The sequence below is a fragment of the Vidua macroura genome, chromosome 6, assembly GCF_024509145.1.
Source record: "Vidua macroura isolate BioBank_ID:100142 chromosome 6, ASM2450914v1, whole genome shotgun sequence".
Lineage (NCBI taxonomy): Eukaryota > Metazoa > Chordata > Aves > Passeriformes > Viduidae > Vidua > Vidua macroura.
In genome coordinates, this window is record NC_071576.1 from 31852082 (window position 1) to 31876494 (window position 24413).

Consider the following 24413-nt stretch of genomic DNA (forward strand, 5'->3'; position numbering starts at 1 on the left):
AACCTGCTTATTCTTATGCTAATGCTGGCTGCTGGCACAGAATTACTCCAGAATTAACACTCCCATCGATCAACACTCATTTTGGCTGATTAAAAAGTCAAGCTTTTTAGACTTACCAAAACACAAGGTTCAGAACAAAACTTGCCAGCTATTTCTTTAGTCCTGCTTTGCTTTACTGCTTCACTAGTAATAGCCTAAACCTCACAATGTTGAAAATCAAGTTTTATCACTACTTGTACCATGATGGTTAACTACATTTTTGTAAATTTACTGTTTCCTGCAGCAGGAACACAAGGTGGCAGAGTCATCCAGAAATTAACTAATGCAGCAAGGTTGTTTTTTTCTTCCTGTTCAGTCTAAATTGTTATTTTAATAACTAAAATTTTAAGCAGACACACATAAATGCTTATGCCTTTAAACTTCAAGACAAAGTACTATTAGCAGAAATAGAAAGTATTGAGATTTCTGCTCTCCAAACCAAACACACAACAAATAGCTCCTTTCCACATTCATTGTAGCAATTTCATTGGAATGGAAAGAGCGGTTTTAACTTCTTCTAGCCAAGAGCTGTTAAGACTTCAATTCCCCAATAATCCATCATTCTACTTTTATCTAGACTAAGTAGATAATAGAACAGCTGATTCACATGAGAAAAGACAACTCAATAATAATGAAATGTGCACTGTCCTAACAGTTGCCTGCATTTGTGCAACTTCCTCATTTAGAACCAAATATACTGTAGATTTCTTGTATGTGGCAACCCTCCTCTGAAACCCTCCTAAAAATTATTTAACTCTTGCAGAAAAGAAGTTTGTCTCATGCAGAAGAAATGTAATAAAAGCCTGTTATCATAAAAGACAAAGAGATCAGCTATTTTTCTGAAGGTGGAATACTTACTGTACTAAGTCTTTAAATCCATAGAATATCTGAAATGAGCAGAAGTGGCAAATGCAAGATCCAAACATTATTTGGGCTTTTTGAAAGTGAAGTTCAATAGATGCAATTTGACAAAGAGACATCATAAATTAAAAGAGCTATTTTAAAGTGTCTACAGGTCACTTTAAAGTATGATACTAGGGTGTATATGTATTTCAACACTTACACCTGTAAGAGCAGGCAGTTTTGGAATGTAACTTTATCTTGATATTTAGATTTGGGTTGTTTCACAATATACATAGTGCTTATTTAAAAAAGAAAGTATCAAGAATACAATTACAGTATCAGTAAAGTCCACTAGTTCTGTTTATTTCAAGCCTATACATACAGAAAACAGCCTCCTTCCCAAATCCACAGGAAACTGTTATATTCACAGAATGGTATTAAAAGAAGTCAGAAGCATATTTGTAAAAGCATTTTATCACACTTTGGCATCTATCACTTTCCAAAGAGGATTCAAATGGTTCTAAGCACTTAAATGAAATAGTAAGGGAAGAATAAAAAGGTGGAAAAGATAAATGTGGTGTCCTTTTGTTACAGCAAGGAATAGAAGTTTGAGACCCCAACATTCAGTTGCTCATCTACACTACAGCACTCAAAGTAATGACTGCCTGAATTGAAGCAGTGATCCCTATGAATCACAACCACTATGGAACACATTCAAGCTGAAAATAGCAGATCTCATTTTACAGCAACGATCAGCAGCCACAATCTACATAAAGAGATATACTACAGAACTCCTGTCAGTACAGAAACAAAAATATTCTATGTCTGCAATAGTTGAAGACTAGGTGGATATTTCCATTCTATCCCTTTAAGGGACAGTGCTACACCTCCTGCCTCCCTTATGGCAGGTTAGTATCTGCATCCAGCTTAGTACTCGATGCAAAAAACAAGAACAGAAACAATACTGCAGCTACGGTTATTTAGAATGAAAGCACTTTATTTTTTTCCAACCAAGCTCAAAGTCAAACTTAGAGCTGTGAGTGCACACTTCAATTCGTAGGTATTAACAAAATATGTGTGAAAAGTTTTAGATGGAAATTCTTCACAGTTGCTTCAAACTGAATCATGTTAAATAGCTAGCCTTGTGTTTTGTCTAGAATTCTCATCTTCCCCTCCTCACTTCTAACAAGACACACTCAGTATATTTAAAGTAGATGAGTAATAAATAACATCATTAAGTCCTAAAGAATATATGTAGAAAGGGGGAGAAAAATAGTTGCATTTAGTCTCATTCTGAGACATAAAACAAGCTATTTAACTCATAGAATAAACATTAATTGTTTAAAGAAGGATAACATAAGCACTAATAACACAAGCATGCTCAATCTATTTTCTCTGTGAATCTTTATCTGTAGCCTACAATGATTAGTGTGTAGGATGGTAGACTGAAGGCAAAAATTAGACTACACTGGCTTTTACCAAGGCTATTAAAAACTGCTTCATTTTTTCCCCTTCACTAATGCAACATCAGCTCAATATAAAGTTCCTCTCAGAAGAATTGACTGCTTTCATAAACTTCAGCATTTGCATTGTGCAAAGCTGGAATAACTTCACACCAGTACCATTATTTGCATGGTTTTGTATTCTGAAATAGTTGACTATGAACCACCAGTTTCAGTTTGGACCAGAAAACTAGGCACAAAAATAGCTGCAAATCTCCACACCAAGACAGACATTCAGTCTTCTGTAGAACTGGAAGATCTGGCAAGATGAACTGCAAAGAGCAACCACTTGCTAATCTAAAATGTAAGCTTCCTGTAAGATACTTTCAAGTTTCCACACTAAGAATGTCAACTCTTTCAAGAAAAAAAAAAAAAAACCAAAAAATCATAAATTAACACTGTAGCATCCATCTTCAAAACCTTTAACTCTTAAATGCAAAAGGCAGAAAGATGTTTAACTCCACTTGCCTACTTCGGATGCCAGAAAATGAAAATACAGCCTGCTTTATAAGGCAGTGGGGCTGATGTCACTCAGCATAGGGCATGTGTACTTTCTTCTTTCCTACTCTCCTATCCCTCCGGCACCTCAAGTGTTAAAAAGCCTCTGAGAAAGCAACCTACAGGAGGGGAAAAAAATTTATATAATTTATATCTCACTGCAGAGGGTAAGCTCTTGGAGGGCTGATGCTATTTTTTTTAACAGCAGCAACAATCTGTAAGCACTATCAAGGAGTGTGGAACTGCCATACCTGTGTGATACAAGAGTACAGGACTCTTTCCTGAGAAAAAGGCATAGCTCCTTCAAAACAGAGACATACATAATCATTAAGACATGCTAACTTCTTCACACCCAGCTAATTAATGGCATAGCTTTTTCCACCTCTACTCTTCAGCAAGCTATCAGCAATACCTCAACTTGGCCACTTCCATTTACAAAATACTGGACTTTTTTTTCTGCCCTGCAGAAAGAGACAGTTTGCCAGAAGGATTCTTTAATTTCAGTTTAGGGGATGGGAAAATCCTGGGACACACTTAAAAGTACTCCTTCAACAAAACAGCCTCCAGTACTTTCAGGGAACACTGAGGCAAAAGACATAGTGTTTTTCAAAGACATCAGTTTCATATCAAGTGGTCTAACATGAAGAACAGCTTTGTGGAGGCATCCTTCATCCTCAAGTACACACATACTTCTGCATCACAAGAACACACAGGAAAAGGATTAATTCTGGGTCTTCTAACACATCCTAGAAACAGCATTTTTAGAAAGTATCACAAAGATTAGCATTTATGCATGGGATAGCTCATAAACTTAATTCTTAGATTTACTGAGACAACTATATGAATTTAGTGGAGTTACACAGCTGTTAACACATTTAATTCATGCCAACTTTGACCAGATATTATACATGTACATTCTGTATCAGTAAAACTGATTCCTAGCTATTTGAGAACTAAAGAGAATACAAGAAGCTCAGCATGAATATTAGTGCAAATAGTTTAAATTAAGAAAATGATGGAAAAAAAAATTCATAATACAGACACCTGAACCCTGTTCTTACAGTTTAGTAGCTGCCTGAAAACAGTAAAAAATTAATTTAAAATAAGGCACAGATACTAATGACAATGTTTAATACTGAATTATTGATGCTGTCAAAATACAACTTTCAGCAATTAAAAAGAATGCATTATTTTATTAGATATTCCTCAGTAATGACACTCAAATCAATCTTACCTTGCCTCTAAAAGCACTGTCTACAGTTAGGATTTGGTAACTCTATGGCCACAGACAGAATTCATTATAAACTCATGTATCTAAATCTACATTCAAGCTAGATTTTTAAATACTAGAGTATCCCTTTAATATAAGAAAGTATAGTTGTAATTGATTATCAGAAATAAATGGCCATGAGTTACTTTGTCTATTAAAGCAAAAAATCAGAGCTTCCATAAACAGTATTCTCCTTGAGGAATAATCTAAGAGTTTCAGCAATTGCCACCCAAATGATGAAACTAGACTTCATTACTTTTACACTTAAGTGTTCAACGGAACAATGAAGTAATACAAGAATGTCGTCATACTATAGTTCCCGTAGATTTTTAATTGATAGTAAGAACATTTGAAAAGTCCTATCTCAAAAATTTTTGAGCATGAAATATCTCTAATGATACATAACAATTCTAGCAAAAAAACTGGTTATATGTATGCCTCCAAATTTTCCCACAAAGTCTGCAGTTTTGGGATGCCCCAGAAACTCTTTGTAACTGACTGCCCTAGGAAATGCAAAACCTTTGGTGGTTAAGAACAGTCAAACAACTAAAAGCACCAAGTTCTCATGAGAGATTTCTAGTTGGCCTTCAGAAGTCAGCAACAATGATACATAAACTAAATACAAAACTAAGCAACAGGAGGCCTGAAGTTATTGACCACTACAGGAGTTTAAAATTCATTTATTTAATCTGTAAAGCAAAAACCACTTGTGGCTATCAAAAGACTTTTCTCCTGCATGTCAATAAAAGTGCACATGCTTAATGCTAGGTATGAAAACAACCCTTGCAAGTACTTATTTGTAAGGAAGTAGTCTATTTGGTCATACATGCTGTGCATGTATACTTTTAAGTGAAGAGCTGGCACTTTGCAAGTTTTAATTGAAAAAGCGTGCTTCCTAATCACAAAATTAAAAAAGGCAACAGCAAGCCTAAGATTAAGACTCCCTCAGAGCTATTAAGATACAGCTTTTAAATTAAAAGAGAACAGCATATCAATATGACAGTAAGAGTTTATAGCTGTATTCTCAATGCTGTTGTTGGTATGAATTTGCCATCATTGATCAGGTTAGAACTTGATCAATTTTGCAAAAGTTCTTTGTCAGTTTCTTAAAGGAGGTAGTATAAAAAGGGTGTGATTTGAATAACATGGCCTCACCTGGCTGTAAACATTTCAAACAAGAGACATAAATATCTATGATAAAAAGTACAGTGGAAGAGATTATTCTAGAAATTGATTTTTTTGAACTTGAAAAGAAAAAACAGTAGATATATTTAATATATTTACTTATTTGCATGTAGTTTGAAAGATACAGAACAAGATTACTGTGTTATAAATCCACATACAATATAAAAACATTTGTTAGACATAAATTCACCATTCTGCTGACATTTGCAATAACTGTTTACCCAAGCTTAACTTCAGGTATTTATAATAGTTTTCATACATGAATCTTTGTATATGTGCAATGTTTCATTAACTACACAATGTGAAACCCTGATTTTTGTAGTTTTTCATCACAATCTGAACATAATAGCTATTTGCATCTTAACACATTGGCTTTTTGAAACACTAGTAATTAAGGCATCTTTGCTGTATAGTTTCTCAATAGTGCAAACAAAAACTGTCTTTAATAATTTGATTAAAACACAGAAGTAACTGAATATCCCAAGGTTTTTTTGTATTTTTTATGTAATTGGAAGCTAGTTGTGCATTTTGGAGTTCTCTTGTGAAAGAGACATTTAAAAGCTCTTAATGCTGATTGCTTTTGTTGGTTCCTTATAACTGGTTCTGCTGTCTTGTCTTCATGACAGTATAGTTCATCTTCTTTTATGCGATGATGTTGGAAGATACAGTAGCATTTAAAGGAATACCTAGTAACTGAGCAAATCCCAAATGCAGCAAAGGCATACAGTTTTCATAGTGCACTTTCACCTCACTGAAGTAAAAGTTGCTCCTACTAGACATTTTTCCACTTCAATGTGAAGTAGATTGTTAGGGTTTTGTTAGTGGTTTCATTAAACAGCTTGACAGTTCAGTTCTCTTCTGCCAGTATTTCTCAAATGGCTTTCAGCACATATTTCAGGGATACTTTACGGGATTGTTTCACCACATAAGCACACTGTTTCCCCATCATGTCAGTGCAGCTGCAATAAATAAGCATTTACATCCTAGAAGGAAAAAAAGGAGAAAGTGTTTGTCACATTACTTAGAGCTCTAACATCAACACTATGTCTGAAGCAGGGCAACCTCAGGACCATAACACAAGAATAATTATATCTGCCCAAATTTCATAACTAGTTGTCTTCACGATTACTTTCAATTAATGTTTTCAATGACATTTCTTTATGTACTAAAAAGCCTGCCAGAAGAGTAGGATTAGTTTTCAAAGCAATCAATTTCATCTGTTATTCCTCTGCTCCCTGCCTGAGCAGGAAAGATCATCATCATCATATGATCATGTAGTTAAAACATGTTATCCCAACCCCTCCAACATTCTTGTACTACTTTTGTTCTGACTTGCTCAGGTGACTTGGGTCACAATCTATCCTGATACACATTAAGAAGCCAGCAAATGAACATAAAGGGAACCTGAACTCTAGAGAAACAAACTGACACTACCTATAGCTGCTATTCTGATCTAGCAAAAGAACTAGGCAGTCTACATTACATGCTCTCATTGCTCTACCAAGTTGGGAGTTAGAACTCAGTTCTCCTGCATCCCTGCTGACTGAATTTTCTGCAAGAATTTTGTAATTATCCTTGTAGGGACATCAAAACTGAAGTTGCAGGTGCACGGCAATCCCAGAGAAAAAGGTAAGAGTTTACTTGTTTGATACATCAATTCTGTAGGCAGAGAATTATAGATTCCCAAGAACTCCTTAAGATGCAAGTAAAAGATGCAATTTTTAAGCTCTTCTCAAGTTCACTCAAATCCCGCACACAACCAACTGTCAGCTGTAACTCCTTTCTCACTGTCTGCCTTCAGCAGGTCCCTCCACCTGGAGAGATTTCTATCTAGTGTAACTTTTGGTGCTCAATCTCAGAAAGCCATGTTTATAGAGATGAGCACAAACAGCAAAACATGGATCTACATGGACACCCTCATTATGTTACTGATACCACAACCTACTGAAAAATGCAAGCAGGGATTAATCTCAGACATGCTCTTCTGCCCACCACAAACTCACCATTTCTTAAGCATTAGGTCAGCAATAAGCTTTAGAATTTAGTATGTTGTCACTTGCCCCTGTCATCTGATGTGCAAATACCAATGCCATTCCTGGGCTAAGATTCTCTATTACACTTACAACAATGGGTACAACAGATCTAAGAGAAAACATCTGTCTCCTCCACAGTCTACCTAGTCAAATGAGCCCTTTTCCACATCCATTTTAAGGCTCATTACTATTAGCTACTTTGTTATTAAGGAGATGCTTAAGGATAATTATCATTTTAATCCACAGAACTATCATAGGGAAACAACTCTAGATTTCTGTAAAAACCATGCAATACACTTGAGCATTAGCAGTAACTAAAGTAAAAGTGTTTCTGTCCAAGCACAGTTTAGCATAAGTAAAACAAGAGGAACACCATAAGTGATGCAAGCATGTTTATTGCTGAACACAACCAGAACTTACCTTAGCTATATTACCAGTATATCCTGGAACCAGAGTAAGATGATTCTCCTGTTCCCACAAAACACTTAGCTGTTGTTTTAAAATATGAATGTTTCTGAAAGAGAATGAACATCACTTTATAACACAGGCAGTACATTTCAGTTGTCATTTACTAAAAGGAATTATTAATACTGCATATAGACTTAGCCTATGCAATAGGTAGTGCCACAAAATCTGAAAAATTTCGACTGATATGACTATGTTCTCATGTATTAAAACAGTAGCAAAAAACCCCCAAAACCAGTAACTTAACTCTCTTTAAAATACTTTTAAACTTCGACTTTAAAATTATAGCTTTTCCTTTTGTAGGCAAGTTGTGCTCCTACTGATCAAAATTAAAACAGATTGGGATGAAATAGGTTACAGAAACACATTTAAATATTAAACACTATACTCACCCATCTTCTTCTTTTTCTGTATGTGCAGATAGTTCTGACCACCATCTTTTAATGACAGCCTGAAGCCAGTTTAAACCCACTATCACATATCTGTAACAACACATTTTACACATTATGCATTTCCCTGTCCCTGCAGATTATCTACCAACCAGATAAAGTGTTGAGATAACTTTGTAAGCAACTTAGAAATCAACACATTTTCTACTCTGGATGAAGAAAAATCTAGACAAATTGGTAAGTTTAAATACTTTGCTTACACTTGCAATGTCTAAGCGGTAGCCTGAAGTGGTAGCCTTTTTCTTGTTGAAAAAGTAGAAAACTCTGCCTTGATTACATGTTATAAAGCATACTAAAACCTCAGTACTATTCTTTTTTACTGTTCAGGATAAATAAATCTGCATAAGGGCAAAGCCAGTCCTCTCCCGCAAGTCCCTAACATTGCAGAAAAGAATTTCTGCACTGCTGTTTTGTTAAAGGATAAAAGTTCAGATGAAAGCTTCCATTCCGGAGCTTTCTCGTTTCCTGAGAAAGGCAGAGCTGGGAGAAGAGGCAGAGGGAACAAGAGTCAGAGGATTAAAAACCCTTGATTTCCAGGGCTCTGCATAGCCAGGAAATAATAACGTTTCAAAAACATCCCAAGCTGATACTTACTCTTCGTATTTGCTTTTAAGCAGAGATTTCACTAAAGGCAAAAGATCTACACAGCAGCCAACTGAAACATATGGTTTTTCTTCCTGTAAACTTAAAAACAAGATGTTTCAGAAGTGCTTGAACATCAGTGTGGTTATAAGCAGGTTCTAATCCCCCACTTTTTTCTGTTTGTACCTGTTCGTAAGCACAGGAAGGCAGTCTACTACTACTCCAAGATCCTGTATCCTAGAAACATTAAGAATAAAATCAGAAGTGTCACTTGTAGATCCTACTACTAGTAGTAGAAGTATATGCTTCCACTATGATTTAAAAAGTGTAATTAAGTCACAACATTCACAGAACTGCTAAAAATACTGTGGCATATTTGAGATTGCTGTCATTTTAAGGATATAAAAGAAAAGACTTATTTTACCTTACTAAGTAGGCTACCAGTTCACTTATACTTCTCCTTCTCCAAAAGGTTAAAGCTACGTTCAGTCTCAGATTCCTGCTGAAAAGAACTTGAGCCATCGTTTCATGGTCCTGAGAAACCTGCACGTTTTTAAAAATATAAAAAGTTGCCACAAGTTAAGTAGCCAGTGATAAAACAATAAGCTACTCAAATATAATCTGGTATATGATAATACACTTTTCTACCTGTATGTTGATGAGTCTGTTTTAGAAATTTATCTAAGAATAGACTTAAACCCATAAATTTCCCTTGGGGGCACAAAAATATTAGACCTACTTTACACGAAAGCTGCGAGAATAAGGTTTGTACCTCTTTATCACCTAGGACAGGTATCTAATAATTAAAATGAGCATTAACCTCACCAACTCTAAGAACTTTGTACTTAGACGATTATTAATTTTGAAACATTTAGACACAAGTAATTACATGTATTATTCTGAACTCTGACAGAAAAGGTTCATTTCTGAAAAAGCCTGTCCTCTGAATAAAGTTCAGGCATTTTAATTAATTAGACCTTGGATTGCAATGAACACTGCAGAGCCACACACATCTCTCAACCAGTTAAATAGTCATTTGTGACCAGAGGCCAGTGATCTGCTCCCTGGCTTCTCAGAAAATGAATCTTCCTTTCTTCATTTCTTTACCCTTCTTTCTGCAGCCTCTTTAATTGTAGCTATTCTGCTCTTTTCTTGAAACCATCAAATTAAACAGTGCAGAAGTGCTGCAGACTTGCGCCTTCAGCCCACGAGCCTCTCAGGGCTCTCTGCTCACGGGAGCCCACATTTACAGCACTGTGACAAGACAGCATGGTGATAGTTTCTGATCTTACCTTCCCTGCCTCACGTTGAACACATGCAAGCCCTGACGAGTAACAAAAATCTACTGTGACAGAAATGCAAACTTCAACATTAAGGGCCTTAAATGGCCTTCACTGTCACAAAATCAATTTAGTTTAATTTCTGACCTTTTAGACAGTTCCAGAAGCCCTACAAACATCCACTAGGTTACCAACCCTAACAAGAAATAAAGCTCATACAAACACTTAAGTTAGTTTTGCACAAAGTTGGTACTGCTATTGAAAATTGTCCTAATCTACCTCACCAGTTTATTCTCATTCATATACTAACATTTTTACACTACTATAAACACACACATGGACATGTGTCCTGCCAGTTCATGAAACCTAAGCAGGTCAAAACAATGTTCTCCTTTGGTGCTGGTACAATTTTAATCCAGTCAAGTCTGGCAGATCTGAGCTTCTGACCTGACACAAACATGAAGAAAAGTGGCAGGACTATTACTACTGACAACTGCATCAACATAAATGGACAGACTTGTAAATCACAAGCCCTGATATTTGCAGAATTGAGGAAATTAATCTAAAGAAAGAAAACTTTCACAGCTAAATGCTATGAACACTTCTTTTTTAAACTGAAGTATCTTCAAACTCTACCCACCTCTGAAAAAAATGCGCTGTATTTGGATGAGGGGCCTTCTGTTTGAGACGAGCCAGAGTCACTAGAATTCAGCAAGTGTGTCCGACTGTTGTGAAGTTTTGCTGGCAGATTCCCTGCACAAGCCAGTTCATTTTCTTTATTTGCCATGTCACGGCCCCTAGATTTAGGGCACAGTTTCTTTCTGTAACAAGGCTTTGGAGTATAACAATGAACTTTCCTTTTAGAATACACCACTTTGAAAAGAGAGAGGGGACTGGCCACGGTTTTTCCAACTGTTACTCTGCAATAATAAAGCACTATTTTAGTGAAGGTTGATCCAAACCAAATCAATTGCATTATTATGTTTATATATATATAATTATGAATTCAGCAGCCAGCTTTCAGGTTATTGAAAACATTTTCCCCCCAATACATATCTTAATGACACTAGGGTTATCAGAAGTCATGGCACCAATATTCTTCTCTGTTTTTATTAATGTAGAGACTCATTATTATGGAAGAAAACACAAGAACCAAGAACTGTCATTAAAATCAAGACCTATCATCCATTTGTGTTTGCTCTGGTGTTGTAATCAATTTCAACTGTGACTTTCTCCCTAGCTTTACCACACTTTAAACTCAGATATCACAAGCACAGCCCTCCTACCTGTTTGTGTATGAAGCCAGCTGTTTTGGAGATTTCTTACCCTGGGAGAAAGGAAATAGAGACAAAGAGCTGAATTACTATAAAGGGTCAAACACTCCCATCTATACTACTTAGCATTAATGGTAACATTTAGATGGTGCACATCAGCAAGATAATGTTATAATCTTTTTTTGGTAACGCTGGTCATAAAATGTTAGTTTTAATACAAAATTTCAATAAACAGAGGATATTGAGATCTTCACCACTGTTTGAAGAGGTCTTACAGTCAGTTTGCCTCTCCAGTGCTTCTTCTGTACTCCACTGTCTTACTCTTCAGTCAGTAACACAGGTAAGAGATTATAAAAACTATTTTTCATAGCAAGAATTCAGTGAAAATCTATGTGCTACCAACATGCTAGATGAACCTGTATAATTATATGACAAATCTATTTCAATGAACGAATTTCACCTACTCCACCTCTCACTTGTGCTATGTAGCTCTCTTGGCAAGAACGAACTTTTTCATGACAGAATTCCTGTATTGAAACATTTTTAGCTAGACTGCAGAAAAGCACACAAAAATAAGACTGCATCAGTACCTACAGCTCATATGGACAACACAATGCACTGATCTGTGCAGCCGCTGTCTGTACCTATTACAACACACAGTTTCCATAATATAACTGCCACATAAGCAATTTAAAGTTCGACTGCATATTTAAATATCAAATGTTTAGTAGTGCTGTGCTTCTAGATTTAGACTGCTCAGAACTATAAAGTTCTTTAAATCTTTACTTCACTTTTCTCAGAGGACATAAAACAACTCAACAAGCAACACAAAGAGCTTACCTCCTTCATGATCTTTTTAGTGGAAGAAGAGATTCTTTTTCTGGGGAGATCAATGGGATGACCTTCAATAAGCAATACTTTCTGTTTTTTAACATTGTGAGCTTCAGATGCCATAATCTCTCAAATCCCTGTTCTCAAGGGAAAGATATTTAGTTGTATTTTCTAAAACATTGTCAGATTTCTTCAAATGCAGCTAGCAACACTAGAATTCAACTATTTGCAAGGTCTTCCATCCTAGATATAACCCAAGACATCATCCTTTAGTGCATGTTAGCTGGAGGCCTTATTATTAACATGTTGAGAATTTCAAAATCCCTATTTAGCTTTCAAGAAAGAGGAAACAAAACCAAAATCACCCTAAGAAACCGAGGTAGACATTTTGTTTTCACACCAGTATCTACACCTGCACTGAGAAATGCCATACAAACAAGACTTCAAGTAAAGAATGGGACAATTTATGAAACTCTTTCCTCACACTATGAATTTCATCTGCCACCTAGAAAAAAATAATTGTTTTCACATCTGTTTCCAAGTGCAAAAGGCAGCTAAAAAGCTGATTCTTGTTTTTCAGGAAGAAAGCTTCATCAAAATAACAAAGGTTAAAAAAAAAAGTAAAAGATCTTCCCCTTAGTTTATTGGCAAATGTACATCCCCCCTCCCCTCCCATTTTTGTCAAAGCAGTGTTTTAGCCATTTCTCATACTAAAACCCACAACTTTATTTTATGCCTGAAGTCCTTTGTCTTGAAGTATGCAAGTATTTCTTGCATAAGAAGCAACACCAAGACTGAGACAGCTGTACGTATGATTTTGCATCTTTTGTAACTAATCAGAAGATCCATTACTTGAGACTAGGTTCAACTACTACATCATCATAGAGGCACTATTTTTGAAGTGTTTTAGCAAGACATCCTATGCTACATTTAAAAGACAACCACTTGCTCCAATATTACTGGTTTTCCCCCTAAAAGGTACAACTCTAGTCTCAACATGAGTGCTCCAATCTCTCCCCTAAATCTTTAGGAGCAGCCCTATCCCTTTTACTCTATGTAGCAGATTTACCCCACATTAAGAACTTCAGAATTTAAAAGACTAAGACACTGAACACTGAATAAGCCAGATGGGAAACAGCTTATTAGCCATGAAGATCCATGCAGTACCTAAAGGCCATCAAATGAAACAAGCAGGTGGCAGGCCCAAAACAAGACAGATGCTATATTCAGGCACATTAAAATCCCTGTTGTAGGGTACAGTGGAAGAAAAAAAAAAATCTTCAAATGTTCTAGTATTCTTTAGAACTGGATTAGTACTAAAGAACTTCACTTGAGATTTCTCTCTCAAAAATTGAGTATTTACTGACAGAATCCCTTACCCTGTAACACAGGAAGATGGAGCCCTCAGACTACAGCAAGAACTGCAAATGGCAGCATTATTTAGGGCAATATCCTTAACAGCAGGTGGCCAATATTTTTCCAGATGTCAGTCTGGCTTAAGACTGGTTCATTAACTTAATTTTTTCACACTATGAGAGAGTGATGAGGAGTGATCACTTTGTTAGCTCTCCACACTTCCTAGTTCTTCCACACAGGCCTGTAAATGAACTTTTCCCCAAAGCTTAGAAAAAACCTCACATAAACAAGCACCTTTTCCTCTGCTTCTCAGACTAGTTAAAACCATTATTTGGATTCAAAATGGGCTGTATATTAAAATTTGAACTTGGAGGACAACACAAAGCTATATGCTGAACAATTTGACTTTTAAAGAAAAACTGAACAATCCTAAAATCCAAACAAACCCATCCTTTTATTCAGGTCAGTGATGAAGAGGACCCTTTTATTCAGGTCAGTGATGAAGAGGACCTGGAAAAAGGTTGTTTTGGTTTTTTTTGGTTGTTTGTTGTTTTTTTTTTGGTTTTTTTTTGTTTTTTTTTTTTGGTTTTTTTTTTTTTTTTTGGTTTTTGGTTTTTTTTGTTGTTGTTTTTTTTCTTCTAGCCACTGTTTGAGAATAATACTGAGAGGAAAGCAATAAACTAAAATATTAGGGGGGACAACCTCCAAGCACCAGAGTTAAAACCCACAGCCACCTCATCAGATGTTAAAAAATCCCTAATCTCTGTTGCTGAAGAATAATTTTTATGACTACTCCCATAACATACTATCAGCTTACAATTCTTCATGCCTAACAGTGACTGTTCCTTATTCTTCCTTGTTTAATAAATGATCTCAATTTACCCTCATCTTTCACACTAAGCAGTACACAAGAATCTGATCACTAAAATAAATGACAGCACTATGTAACTAGAATGCTTTTTGCTTAAAAGAAGTGTAAAGTATTAGAAGGCTAGAAAGAAGTGTCTTACCAGGGAAATTCAATTAGCATATCCATTTTTAATATTGGGATCTAAAGAGCATCTAACATCTCAAAATACCCAAACTGGAGCTATCTGAACTGGAGATAGAGGACTCTGTATGGAAGGAAGTTCCTTACAAAAGATTGCATGTGTCCAGGAGAAAAATTAAGAGAATTTTACACTCTAACAAATCTGACATAAGAATACTGTTCCCCAGCCTTCCAGTTGAAACAGAATGAAACAACAGAACTATCAATTCTTTCCTTAAAGATTGGTAAAAGAAATTCAAAAGGCCAAAAGATTATCAGATATAAAGGAACATCTGATGAAGCAAAGTAAAATCCTTTGTATGACTTCACTGTCCAACAGTTTAAAGAGATTTCCATAGTTTAACCTGTCGAGGGTCACAGATTATGCAGAAATAGCAGTGAACATTGAAGCAGTAATGAGACAGCTGTGTTTTTATTTCCCTTGGAGCTGAAAAAGTACCTAAAGAAAGCACATGTGGAAAAACACAGTCAATATTTAAAGAGCCTCATTGAAGATCCAGACTGACATCTCTGTTGCACTAATTAGTAAACAAGGTAATAAAGAATAGACTTAGTGGACACAAACAAATAATATAATGGGAAAGATTCAGCCTGGCTGTCACTCAGGCAACACAGTTTGGAAAGAGTAGGCTCCAGTGTGACCTCACTGTGGCCTTCCAGTACCTGACGGGGCTACAGAGAGCTGGAGAGTGACTTTTTACCAAGGCATTGTGATAGACCAAAGGGTAGTAGCTTCAGACTGAAAGAGAGCAGGTTTAGATTGGATATTAGGACAAAATTCTTTACTGAGAGGGTGTAAGGCACTGGAACACATTTCCTAGAGAAGTGGCTGATGCCTTGTCCCTGGAAGTGTTCAAGGCCAAGTCAGATGGGGCTTTGAGCAGTCTGGCCTAGTGGAAGGTGTCCCTTCCTTCCCATGGCAGGGAAATTGCAACTAGAAAATCATTAAGGTCCATTCTAACCCAAATTATACTATGATTCTGTGAAGTACTGCTCTGCAAAATCAATGGAATTTATTAAGAGTATGGGGTAGTACAACATGGATAAAGGGCAACTAAATGAGGAAATTAAGCAACCAAGTGAAAAAAAGGGAAAGCTCTTGCATGCACAAGCATCTCAGGAACAGCCATAAACTGTCTAAGCAGTTTCCACATTGCAGAAAATCACCTCCAGATGCCTGGGGAAAACCTGCATTGGTTTATGCTGTTCAATATCCTCATGAATTACCTCACAAAAGGGGATGAAGACTGTTGACAATACAAAGTCATACCAGTGAAGATAAGGGCTAACTGAAGAACTGGAGAAGGACTGTGATGTACAATAAGCAGAAGCAATACTTATAGATTAATATAAAGCAAAGCCTATATTTATCTGCAGGTAGGAGAAAATTCTGGGGTCCAATTGGAATCACAGTCTCTGAGCTAGTAACTTCCACCCATAACAGTATCTGGATATAGGACAGTTTACTTTTGATCAATTGGACTGTTTAATGCTCCATGTGGATCAGTAAATAGAAAAATAAAAAGAACACTATTGTGACAGTGTACAGAACTAATTTGTGCCTGTATTTCAAATACTGAGAGCAGGGTTAATTAACTTTCTTAAAAAAACAACAAAACAAATCAACCCTAAAAAGTCAAGAAAACTTCTGAGTAAAGTAAAAAACAGCTCAGATAAAGGTAAGTTAAAAATACATGGAATATCCTTCATATAATCAACAACTGATTAGATCAGCCTCTTCAGTCTGGGGAAGAAGCTACTTATAGCCAACAGGGGATATAAGACAAAGGGCTACAAAATGAATGGCTCAGAGAAGTTGCATAGAGACTGTGCCCTCTCTTACCCAATATAAAAATAAAGGGTCGACAGACAATAGCTGAAGAACAGATCAAAACTAACATGGTTAAGCTGTGTGCAAATTATAACCAACCTGAACTTGCCACAGGATGTTGTGGACCCAAATGTTTTATATCGGTCCTAGGACAGACTGTGCAAATACATTTAAAAAAAAAAAAAAAAAAGACTGAAAGCGATTAAATTCAGATACACAACCCACATAGTCCAAACAGAGCAGAACACAAGCAGAAGAATGTGGTATATATAAACCTAACAGTGCTATAATAAACTTAGTCAACATCTTAAGAAACCAGCTTTGAAAGGCTTAGTAACACCTAGGAAAATGCTGGCTGGCCAGCAATTAAGAAGATGAATGCTACAGGATGGAAGGCACTTTACATGGCTCTTCACAACTTTGATTTCCTATTTGCAGTCTGATATAATCTAGGGATAGCTAATTAGACACTACAGCCCCCTGTAATTTTGGGATATATACAGGGGGTTCTTAAACTGGAAATAGATACTAATTTGTACAGAGTCAAACAATTTATACCTTAATGTCTTTAAATTCTGACTTTTCCCTTGTGATGACCACAGCTGTATTTGATCAAGACAATCTGCTATACAATCTCATCAAGGCCAATGCATTATGCATTTCCCTCACTTTACAAACTTTTAAAATTAAACCAAGGAGAGAATGCATGTCCCTTCAGCTCTGCCTCGGTCTACTGTACAATCCTAAACTGTTTTACAAGTGAACAAGGTAGACTGTATATCTGAACAGAGATGTATGATTTCATTAGGATGAAAGAATTAAATTCCACCAATTTCCCCTATACAGTGGATGATTTCTGACAGCACATGACAATCTTCCCTTCTCCCCCTTTTATTCTCTTCAATCTCCAGTAAGCAGAAGGACTAAAGTAATAGCAGCCATGTCTCCTGAGAAGAAGCTGGTTTGTCCCTACAGTCAACAGGCAGTACCTGTACAAAGTTTTCTTGATGGTTCTACTGGTATTTTCTATCTCTGATCTCTCCCAGATGCAATAAAACTCTTCAGGTCATACCAGAATTAGGCAAAGAAAGTCAGCACTAACAGGCTTTCAAGTGCACATCTGTTCAAGGCAAGTATTAACAATTCTGCCACTCCCTCCCATGTCCTAAGTTCTGGGCACAGCCCCCAGAGAGGGACAAACTCTTCTTGGCACATTATGTAATCTACATGTGTATTAACATAATATAATTTTCTTACAGAACACAGGCTGGCATACTTTGCATGGCAGTAAGGAAAATGTAAAATAGATCTCTTAAGCCATCAGCAATACCTTTTAAAACACACACTCTTCCATCCTATTCCTTGTCCAAATTCTTAATAGCTGCTTTTTCCTGCAGCATTTCACGTGCACCAGCCATGGCAAACGCTCCTGTGATTTTCCTCCACCCCACAGTAACCCAACTGCAAGTTCAAGGATGACAATATTAAACTCAGATGAAAAACCTAATTAATCATTACTCCCAAGGAAGAGAGCACATGCTTTGAAAGCATTCCAAATAGGTATGCATCAGGGAAGCAGTAATGGTCAACTCATTTCACTGGCCATTATCAGATCTACAATGATCACAAGAAACTTCCAAGAATGGTTATTTCAAAAGGGTAATTTGCTTACAAAATTAAATTAGCACTATCTTATGATGTAGAAGTGATTTTGCAAGCTTGGCATAACTTCCTTTCATTTTAGCTCTGATAAATGTTACAGAATCCATGTGTCTTTGTTTTAGAAGGCTTCCACATCCTTTGCATATGAAACAGTTTGGTTTTTTCCTAATTCCTTTTTTAGTAATTGATGTACTCACCAGCTGTTAAAAATTGAGTTTTCTTAAGAAGAGGAAGTGGCATTCAAGATTTTAAGGAGTATGTTAATGCAAAATTTTCGTGCAACATTATAAAGAGTGGTATATGCCAGCAGAATACAGTTTTTTAATGTGCTACACTTGTCAGGCCATTTGTTCCAGTTTAATGTTTCCTATGTTGATAAAAATGACAGGAATTTCTCTAAACTTGTAATAAATAAAAATACCATTTGAACAACTGGTTATGGTAAATCAGCTTATACCTCTTACACATGAAATTCATATGTGGCCCACTGTCAGTCATAACGAACCTCCAAAAACAACCACAAGTCACAGTTCATCCAAGTTTAGTGAGGATGAACCCAGGTGTGCATTAGCTCTCCTTGTGGAAATAGCCCAGGAGTCTAATAACTGAACCATACTTACATTTTCTACAACAACAGCAAAAAAGTAAAGAACTCAGTTTTCTGCATCTGAAGGTACCATTTACAGGTATGTTACGGTGCCATAAAGTAATAGCAGTTGTCAGTGCTTAAGTCCTTTCTGAAGTCATCTTTCACTAATGAAAAGATACTTCTACCTGTTGATTTTTACTTATGAACACTCTGGTGATAGTAAGTTTGAAAAAGTTTTATAACTGAGAGGTGATAAAAAACTTTTATAAAAGTTATAAAAGAAAACAATTTCCGCAACACTAAAGATTCCACATTAATGTTTTACAGAACTCTTTAAGAAACTACCCAGGAAATTAAATACAGCAATTTCTTTTACCATTTATTGCTAAACCCAAAGAGTTTAAAATAACTGCAACAAGAATTTTGAATTCAAACCCAGAGACAGACATAATGACAAACCCCTCAAGCTCCAGACTTGGTGGAGGCTAAGGAAGTACTCACTACATGCCCACTTGGCTGAACAGTCTGTTGCACAACTTTCACATAGCTTTTTATGCTACCCTCAAATATATTTCTATTATTGACTGTAGTCTGTTTATAGCACTTAAAAAGCCTTCTTCATTTACAGTCAAGCTTCTTACCCTAGGACCAACACCAGTAAAAGTGGGCAAGTGAATATATATACACACGGCTGTAAGAATACATGCATATCAGCATACTGACATATACTTTCTAACATATATATATAAATACCTTCATAATATCATCTTTAATATAATGAAATTCTGAGTTTTAAAGTTTAGGAATTCAAATAAATTTTAATTTTAGTTCAAGAACATGTTCTTTCCTATCAGCAAGGCCAAAGAGGCACAAACTTGCCTTCTGTTATGCTTTAATTCTACTAAACGTGGGTAACTATATATTCTTAATTATTTCCCTGATTACAGCCAGAGAATAAGAGGAAGAAAAAACAGAGGAACAGGAAAAGCAAAATGATGCTCCAAGAAGAGATGGACGAAAGCTGCTTTTAAGCAAACAGACTTAACCTTTCTCCAAAGCAGCGCATGTTACAAATACAGAAACAAAAGATTTCCAAGATCACCACCTAATCTCTCTCCTTAAAAGAGCTCCCTATTCAAAAGGTCTTTATTTTAAATCTGCATGCCAAACCATCTAGCCGAACACTGAAAAAATAATTTGAAGCCTTTTGAACGAAGTAATTAATGCAGGATCTGATCTTCAAGCACATAAGGTTCCCCCCTCACCCCCCCGTCCTTCCCCCAGGAATCTGTCACACCCAAGAAATTAAATCCGTCAGCAGGCCTCACACCCAGCTTGTTGTCCTCCCTTTCGGCAGCACCAGAGCCTTCCCCGCTCCCCTGGCACGTATCCGCCACTGCACGCGCTTGCTTCGAGCAGGGGCTGCCGGCACCATTTTAGAAAGGAACCGAGGTGCCGCAACTCGCTCTCCGGAGGCGGCAGGCACCGCACAGAGCCGTGCCGGGGCGCCGGGCGAGGCCGCCGGCGAGCGGGACGGAGAGATCCGCGCCCGCGCACTGCCCGCGGCCCCCGCCGCCGGCCCCCACGCCCGGCGCGACGCCGCGGAGCCGCGCCCAGTCCCGGCGGGGCAGAGCGCGGCCCCGCTGCGCTCCCCCCGGCTGCGGACGGCCCCGCGCCACTCACCCGCTGCTCATGTTCGGGGCCGGGCCGGGCGGGAGGAGCGGCGGGAGCGCTACTGCCGGGGCCCGGCGCCCGGAGCCTGCGCCATTCAAACGCCGCCGCGGTGCACGCCGGGCCGCGGGCGCCGCACCACGCCCCGCCACGCGCGCCGCGCGGCGTCCCGGCGCCCTCTGCCGACCGCGGCCTCGCGCCGCGCCCCGCCCCGCCCCGCCGCGCGCTGCCTGCGTCACTGCGCGCCCGCGCCGCCTCGGGGGCGGGGCTACGCAGCCGGGAGGGAGCCGGGGAACACCGGATGATCCCAGTGATGGAGCAGCCGGGAGGGAGCCGGGGAACGCCGGATGATCCCAGCGATGGAGCAGCCGGGAGGGAGCCGGGGAACGCCGGATGATCCCAGCGATGGAGCAGCCGGGAGGGAGCCGGGGAACGCCGGATGATCCCAGCGATGGAGCAGCCGGGAGGGAGCCGGGGAACGCCGGATGATCCCAGTGATGGAGCAGCCGGGAGGGAGCCGGGGAACGCCGGATGATCCCAGCGATGGAGCAGCCGGGAGGGAGCCGGGGAACGCCGGATGATCCCAGCGATGGAGCTCGGGGTCCGCGCTCCCCGCCTGTCTGCCGGCCGCCAATGACGAGCCATGGTTAGGAGTGTGCAATGCTCAGACTGGCTGAGAAATCCACGTTAGCTCCACGCTCTGCTGCATTATCACAGAACCACTGTGATAATAAGAATAACTCAGAATAAGCTGAGTTGGAAGGGCCGCACAGGGATGTCCAAGTCCAACTCCTGCATAGCACCATCCCCAAGAGTCACAGCATGTCCCCAAGAGCACTGCACTCTGCCAGGCACATAACCTCAGGACATTATCTCAGGTCCTGTCACTGGTCACCGCAGAAAAGAGATCGGTGACCCCTCCAATTCCCCTCAACAAGGAAGTTGTAGACTGCAATGAGATTTCCTCAGTGACCTTAGCCACTCCTCATGCAGCTTCCTTTCAAAACCCTTCACCATCTTCATTGCCTTACTTTGGATGCTTTCTAATAGCTTAATAACATCTTGTACTGTGGCACCCAAAACTGCCCCCAGCACTGGAGGTGAGGCCGCCCCAGAGCAGAGCAGAGGGGACAATCCCCTCCCTTGCCCGGCTGTGATGCTGTGCCTGATGCACCCCAGGACACAGGTGGCCCTCCTGGCTGCCAGGGCACTGCTGGCTCATGTTCAACTTTCCACCAACCAGGACCCCCAGGTTCCTTTCTGTGGCACTGCTTCCCTGCCTCTCATTCCCCAGTCTGTCCATACATCCAGGGTTGCCCATCCCAGGTGCAGAATCCAGCACTTTCCCTTGTTTCAGTTCATATGGTTGGTGATGGCCCAGCCCTCTAATATGTGATGGTGTCTCTGCAGGGCATCCCTGCCTTTGAGGGAGTCAACAGCTCCTCCCAGTTTTGTACTGTCTGCAAATTTGTTTAGTATCCCTTCCAGTCCACAAAGGGGTCAAATTTCATAATGAAAATGTAATTTCTGTCAAGGGCCCAGTTGTGTTTTCAGAAGCACACAAGTTGTACTCTGGCTACTCAGCAATGACTGTGGACCATCTAGCTACTAATACTGACAGGTTCATTATGGTTATCCTAGGAGTCAGCTGTAATAATTTCCATTAAAAATTCCCACTTCTTTTATGTATTTTTCTTTGATTCTGTTTTTGATAAGCATACTTTCAGTTGTTTTAAATTAGTATGTGGACCTTGAAAAACAGTTCCCTTAGCTAAACATTCTTATACCCTTTCTGAATATATTCCTTAGCCTATTTTCCTTTAACTTACTTTTTTCTCCTATCTTTTCCAAATTAAAGAAAAAAAATTAAAGTTTCTTGTATTAACTGCAAGGTACTGAAATACTCTCTTTTGAAAATTTCTTTTCCAATTCCATGTCCGTTTTCATGTTTTTGTTTGGGTTTTTTGTTTGATTTTGATTTTGGTTTTTGTTTGTTTGTTTTTGGTTTTTTGGTTTTGCTTTTTTAATTAAACAGTTGAGAAATTTTTAAATATTTAATTTTTTTTTTTGCAAGACCTAATTATATATTTTCAAGGAAAATAATTACACGAGAGATTCGTTGTAGTCTACTTTAGAACAATGCTTTTTACTACTTACTGTGACACTAAGTATGATGTGGTAGGATAGCTATGGACAAAAGATGGAGTAATTTTAGACATTAGAAACATCATGATTGTAAATGGATTAAGCAGGTTATCATGAGCAAAGCTGACCAAGAACTTTTATGTATACACACTGCACACATTTCTGCAGCTGCCCTAAGTGAAGCTGTACAAAACATGAAGGGAGGAATGAACACTAAGATAGCAGCAAGGAGCTATGCTTACTCATTCCCCTCTCTCAAGGGCAGCTCTTTTACAGTTACTTCCATGGCTTCCCTGTAAATGAGTTCTTTGTGCATGGCTTGACAGATTTGAACAGTCCAGTCTTCCAGTCTTCCTAACATCTAGTTAAGGAGTCTTAACTAGATGTCCTACTAATTATGGTAATTATAGTGGGACAGGATTTTATAAGATCATGACATGCAATCTGAGTTATGTTTTTCTGCAGGAGTAAAAGAATATGGATTCAAATATATCCAGGTCTAACACAGAAATGTACACTTATTTACATTTAAAAATAACCGACTAGCTCCTTCCTCTTGTGTTCTCGTATTTTCAGCCTTTATACTGGTACTTAACTTATTTGCATTTTTAAAGAATTCCAGTGATTACATCTGGATATAGAGAAGCTCAGAAATTCTGTAAGTTGTTTCCCTTGCAGTTATCTTGAACTCTAAATTATGTGTTTTATGTCATCTTCACAAATGTAAAAGTAGCTTCTCTTGCAATTTATAGTGTAAAACACAAATTTTGATAGCAATTGTGGATGCAATACAGAAATCTATTGTGTACAAATTAAAAGCTTGAATGTGCAGCAGAGCAAAGTACTTGTGCAGAGGGCAAAGAAAATGGGGATGACAGGATGAATAAATTCGCTAAAACTGGTTCTTCTGTTCTGAGCTGATTAAGGTGTTCTGACTGTATAGTGTTAATACCAATAATGTGATTCTTTTCCTGAAACCTGCAAAAGGGAATTGCATAATGTTATTTTTTCTTATGATGTCTACTCCATTTATTTCCAGATTGCATTTCTCACAAACAGCCTACTTGGATTTTCTACTTCTCCTGATATTTTTTCTGCAATAAACTTTTCCTTCCAGATGTTGCATAAGTAGTACAATCTGAATTGATGCTGTAATTTTACTAGCCTGGCTTCTTTTTCATTCCTCCTTAGGCAGAATTTAAAGTCAATAAAATGCACTGACATTTATGGATCTTCTCCCAGACCTGCCCAGTAGATGCCAGGGCTGTGCAGTGGATGGGAGATTTGAGGGGGTGGTAGTTACTCCAAGACTATTAACTGTTTAATCTTTAGCCCACAGGTTGGAGACAGGATGGCTCAGGCAATTGGTAATGGGATAAAGCTTTGCACCTCTGAATTGCCAACTCTGGGCCAGATTAGTAGGACAGGATATTTCCACCATCTGGTGTCTGGTCAGTGACCCATATGAGGGAAATCAGTAGCCATCCCTGCTACTGGTGAATAGCTTTACAATTAACCACCCCTCACCCCCCAACACATACTGTGTGAGAATGACTGCACCACAAACAGCTCCAAATGAGCATGAGGACTAAAAATCCCTCTAGAAACTTGATGACCAGGACTCAGCACACTGAAGGGAGTGTGGGAAAATTTGCCAGCGTGAGCTGTCAGGGGATGCTGTTTCACTGGGAATATTCACTTTAGAGAAAGCTAGTTTTTTAGACAGCAAACAGCTGATGATTCTTGGCTGAAAATAACAACAGCCTGTAAGAAGAGTAACTTGATTTTTCTGTCATGCAGAAAAGCTGAACTTCAAAAGGCAAATATCCACCAATAATTTTTCTTGTTGGCATATGA

General features: G+C 38.4%; 1 protein-coding gene across 1 annotated transcript; it reads right to left on the bottom strand.

The window, feature by feature from the left end:
• Positions 1-1224: 1224 nt before the first annotated feature.
• KATNBL1 (katanin regulatory subunit B1 like 1) lies at positions 1225-20537 on the bottom strand. Its single transcript, XM_053980537.1, has 10 exons — positions 20424-20537; positions 12261-12388; positions 11433-11473; positions 10787-11066; positions 9291-9409; positions 9053-9103; positions 8879-8968; positions 8228-8317; positions 7791-7884; positions 1225-6320 (listed from the first exon to the last, which is right to left on the bottom strand). Exons 2-10 carry the CDS (start codon positions 12372-12374, stop codon positions 6288-6290), a joined length of 912 nt encoding a protein of 303 aa, XP_053836512.1. The 5' UTR covers positions 12375-12388; positions 20424-20537; the 3' UTR covers positions 1225-6287.
• Between the last annotated feature and the right edge of the window lie 3876 nt (positions 20538-24413).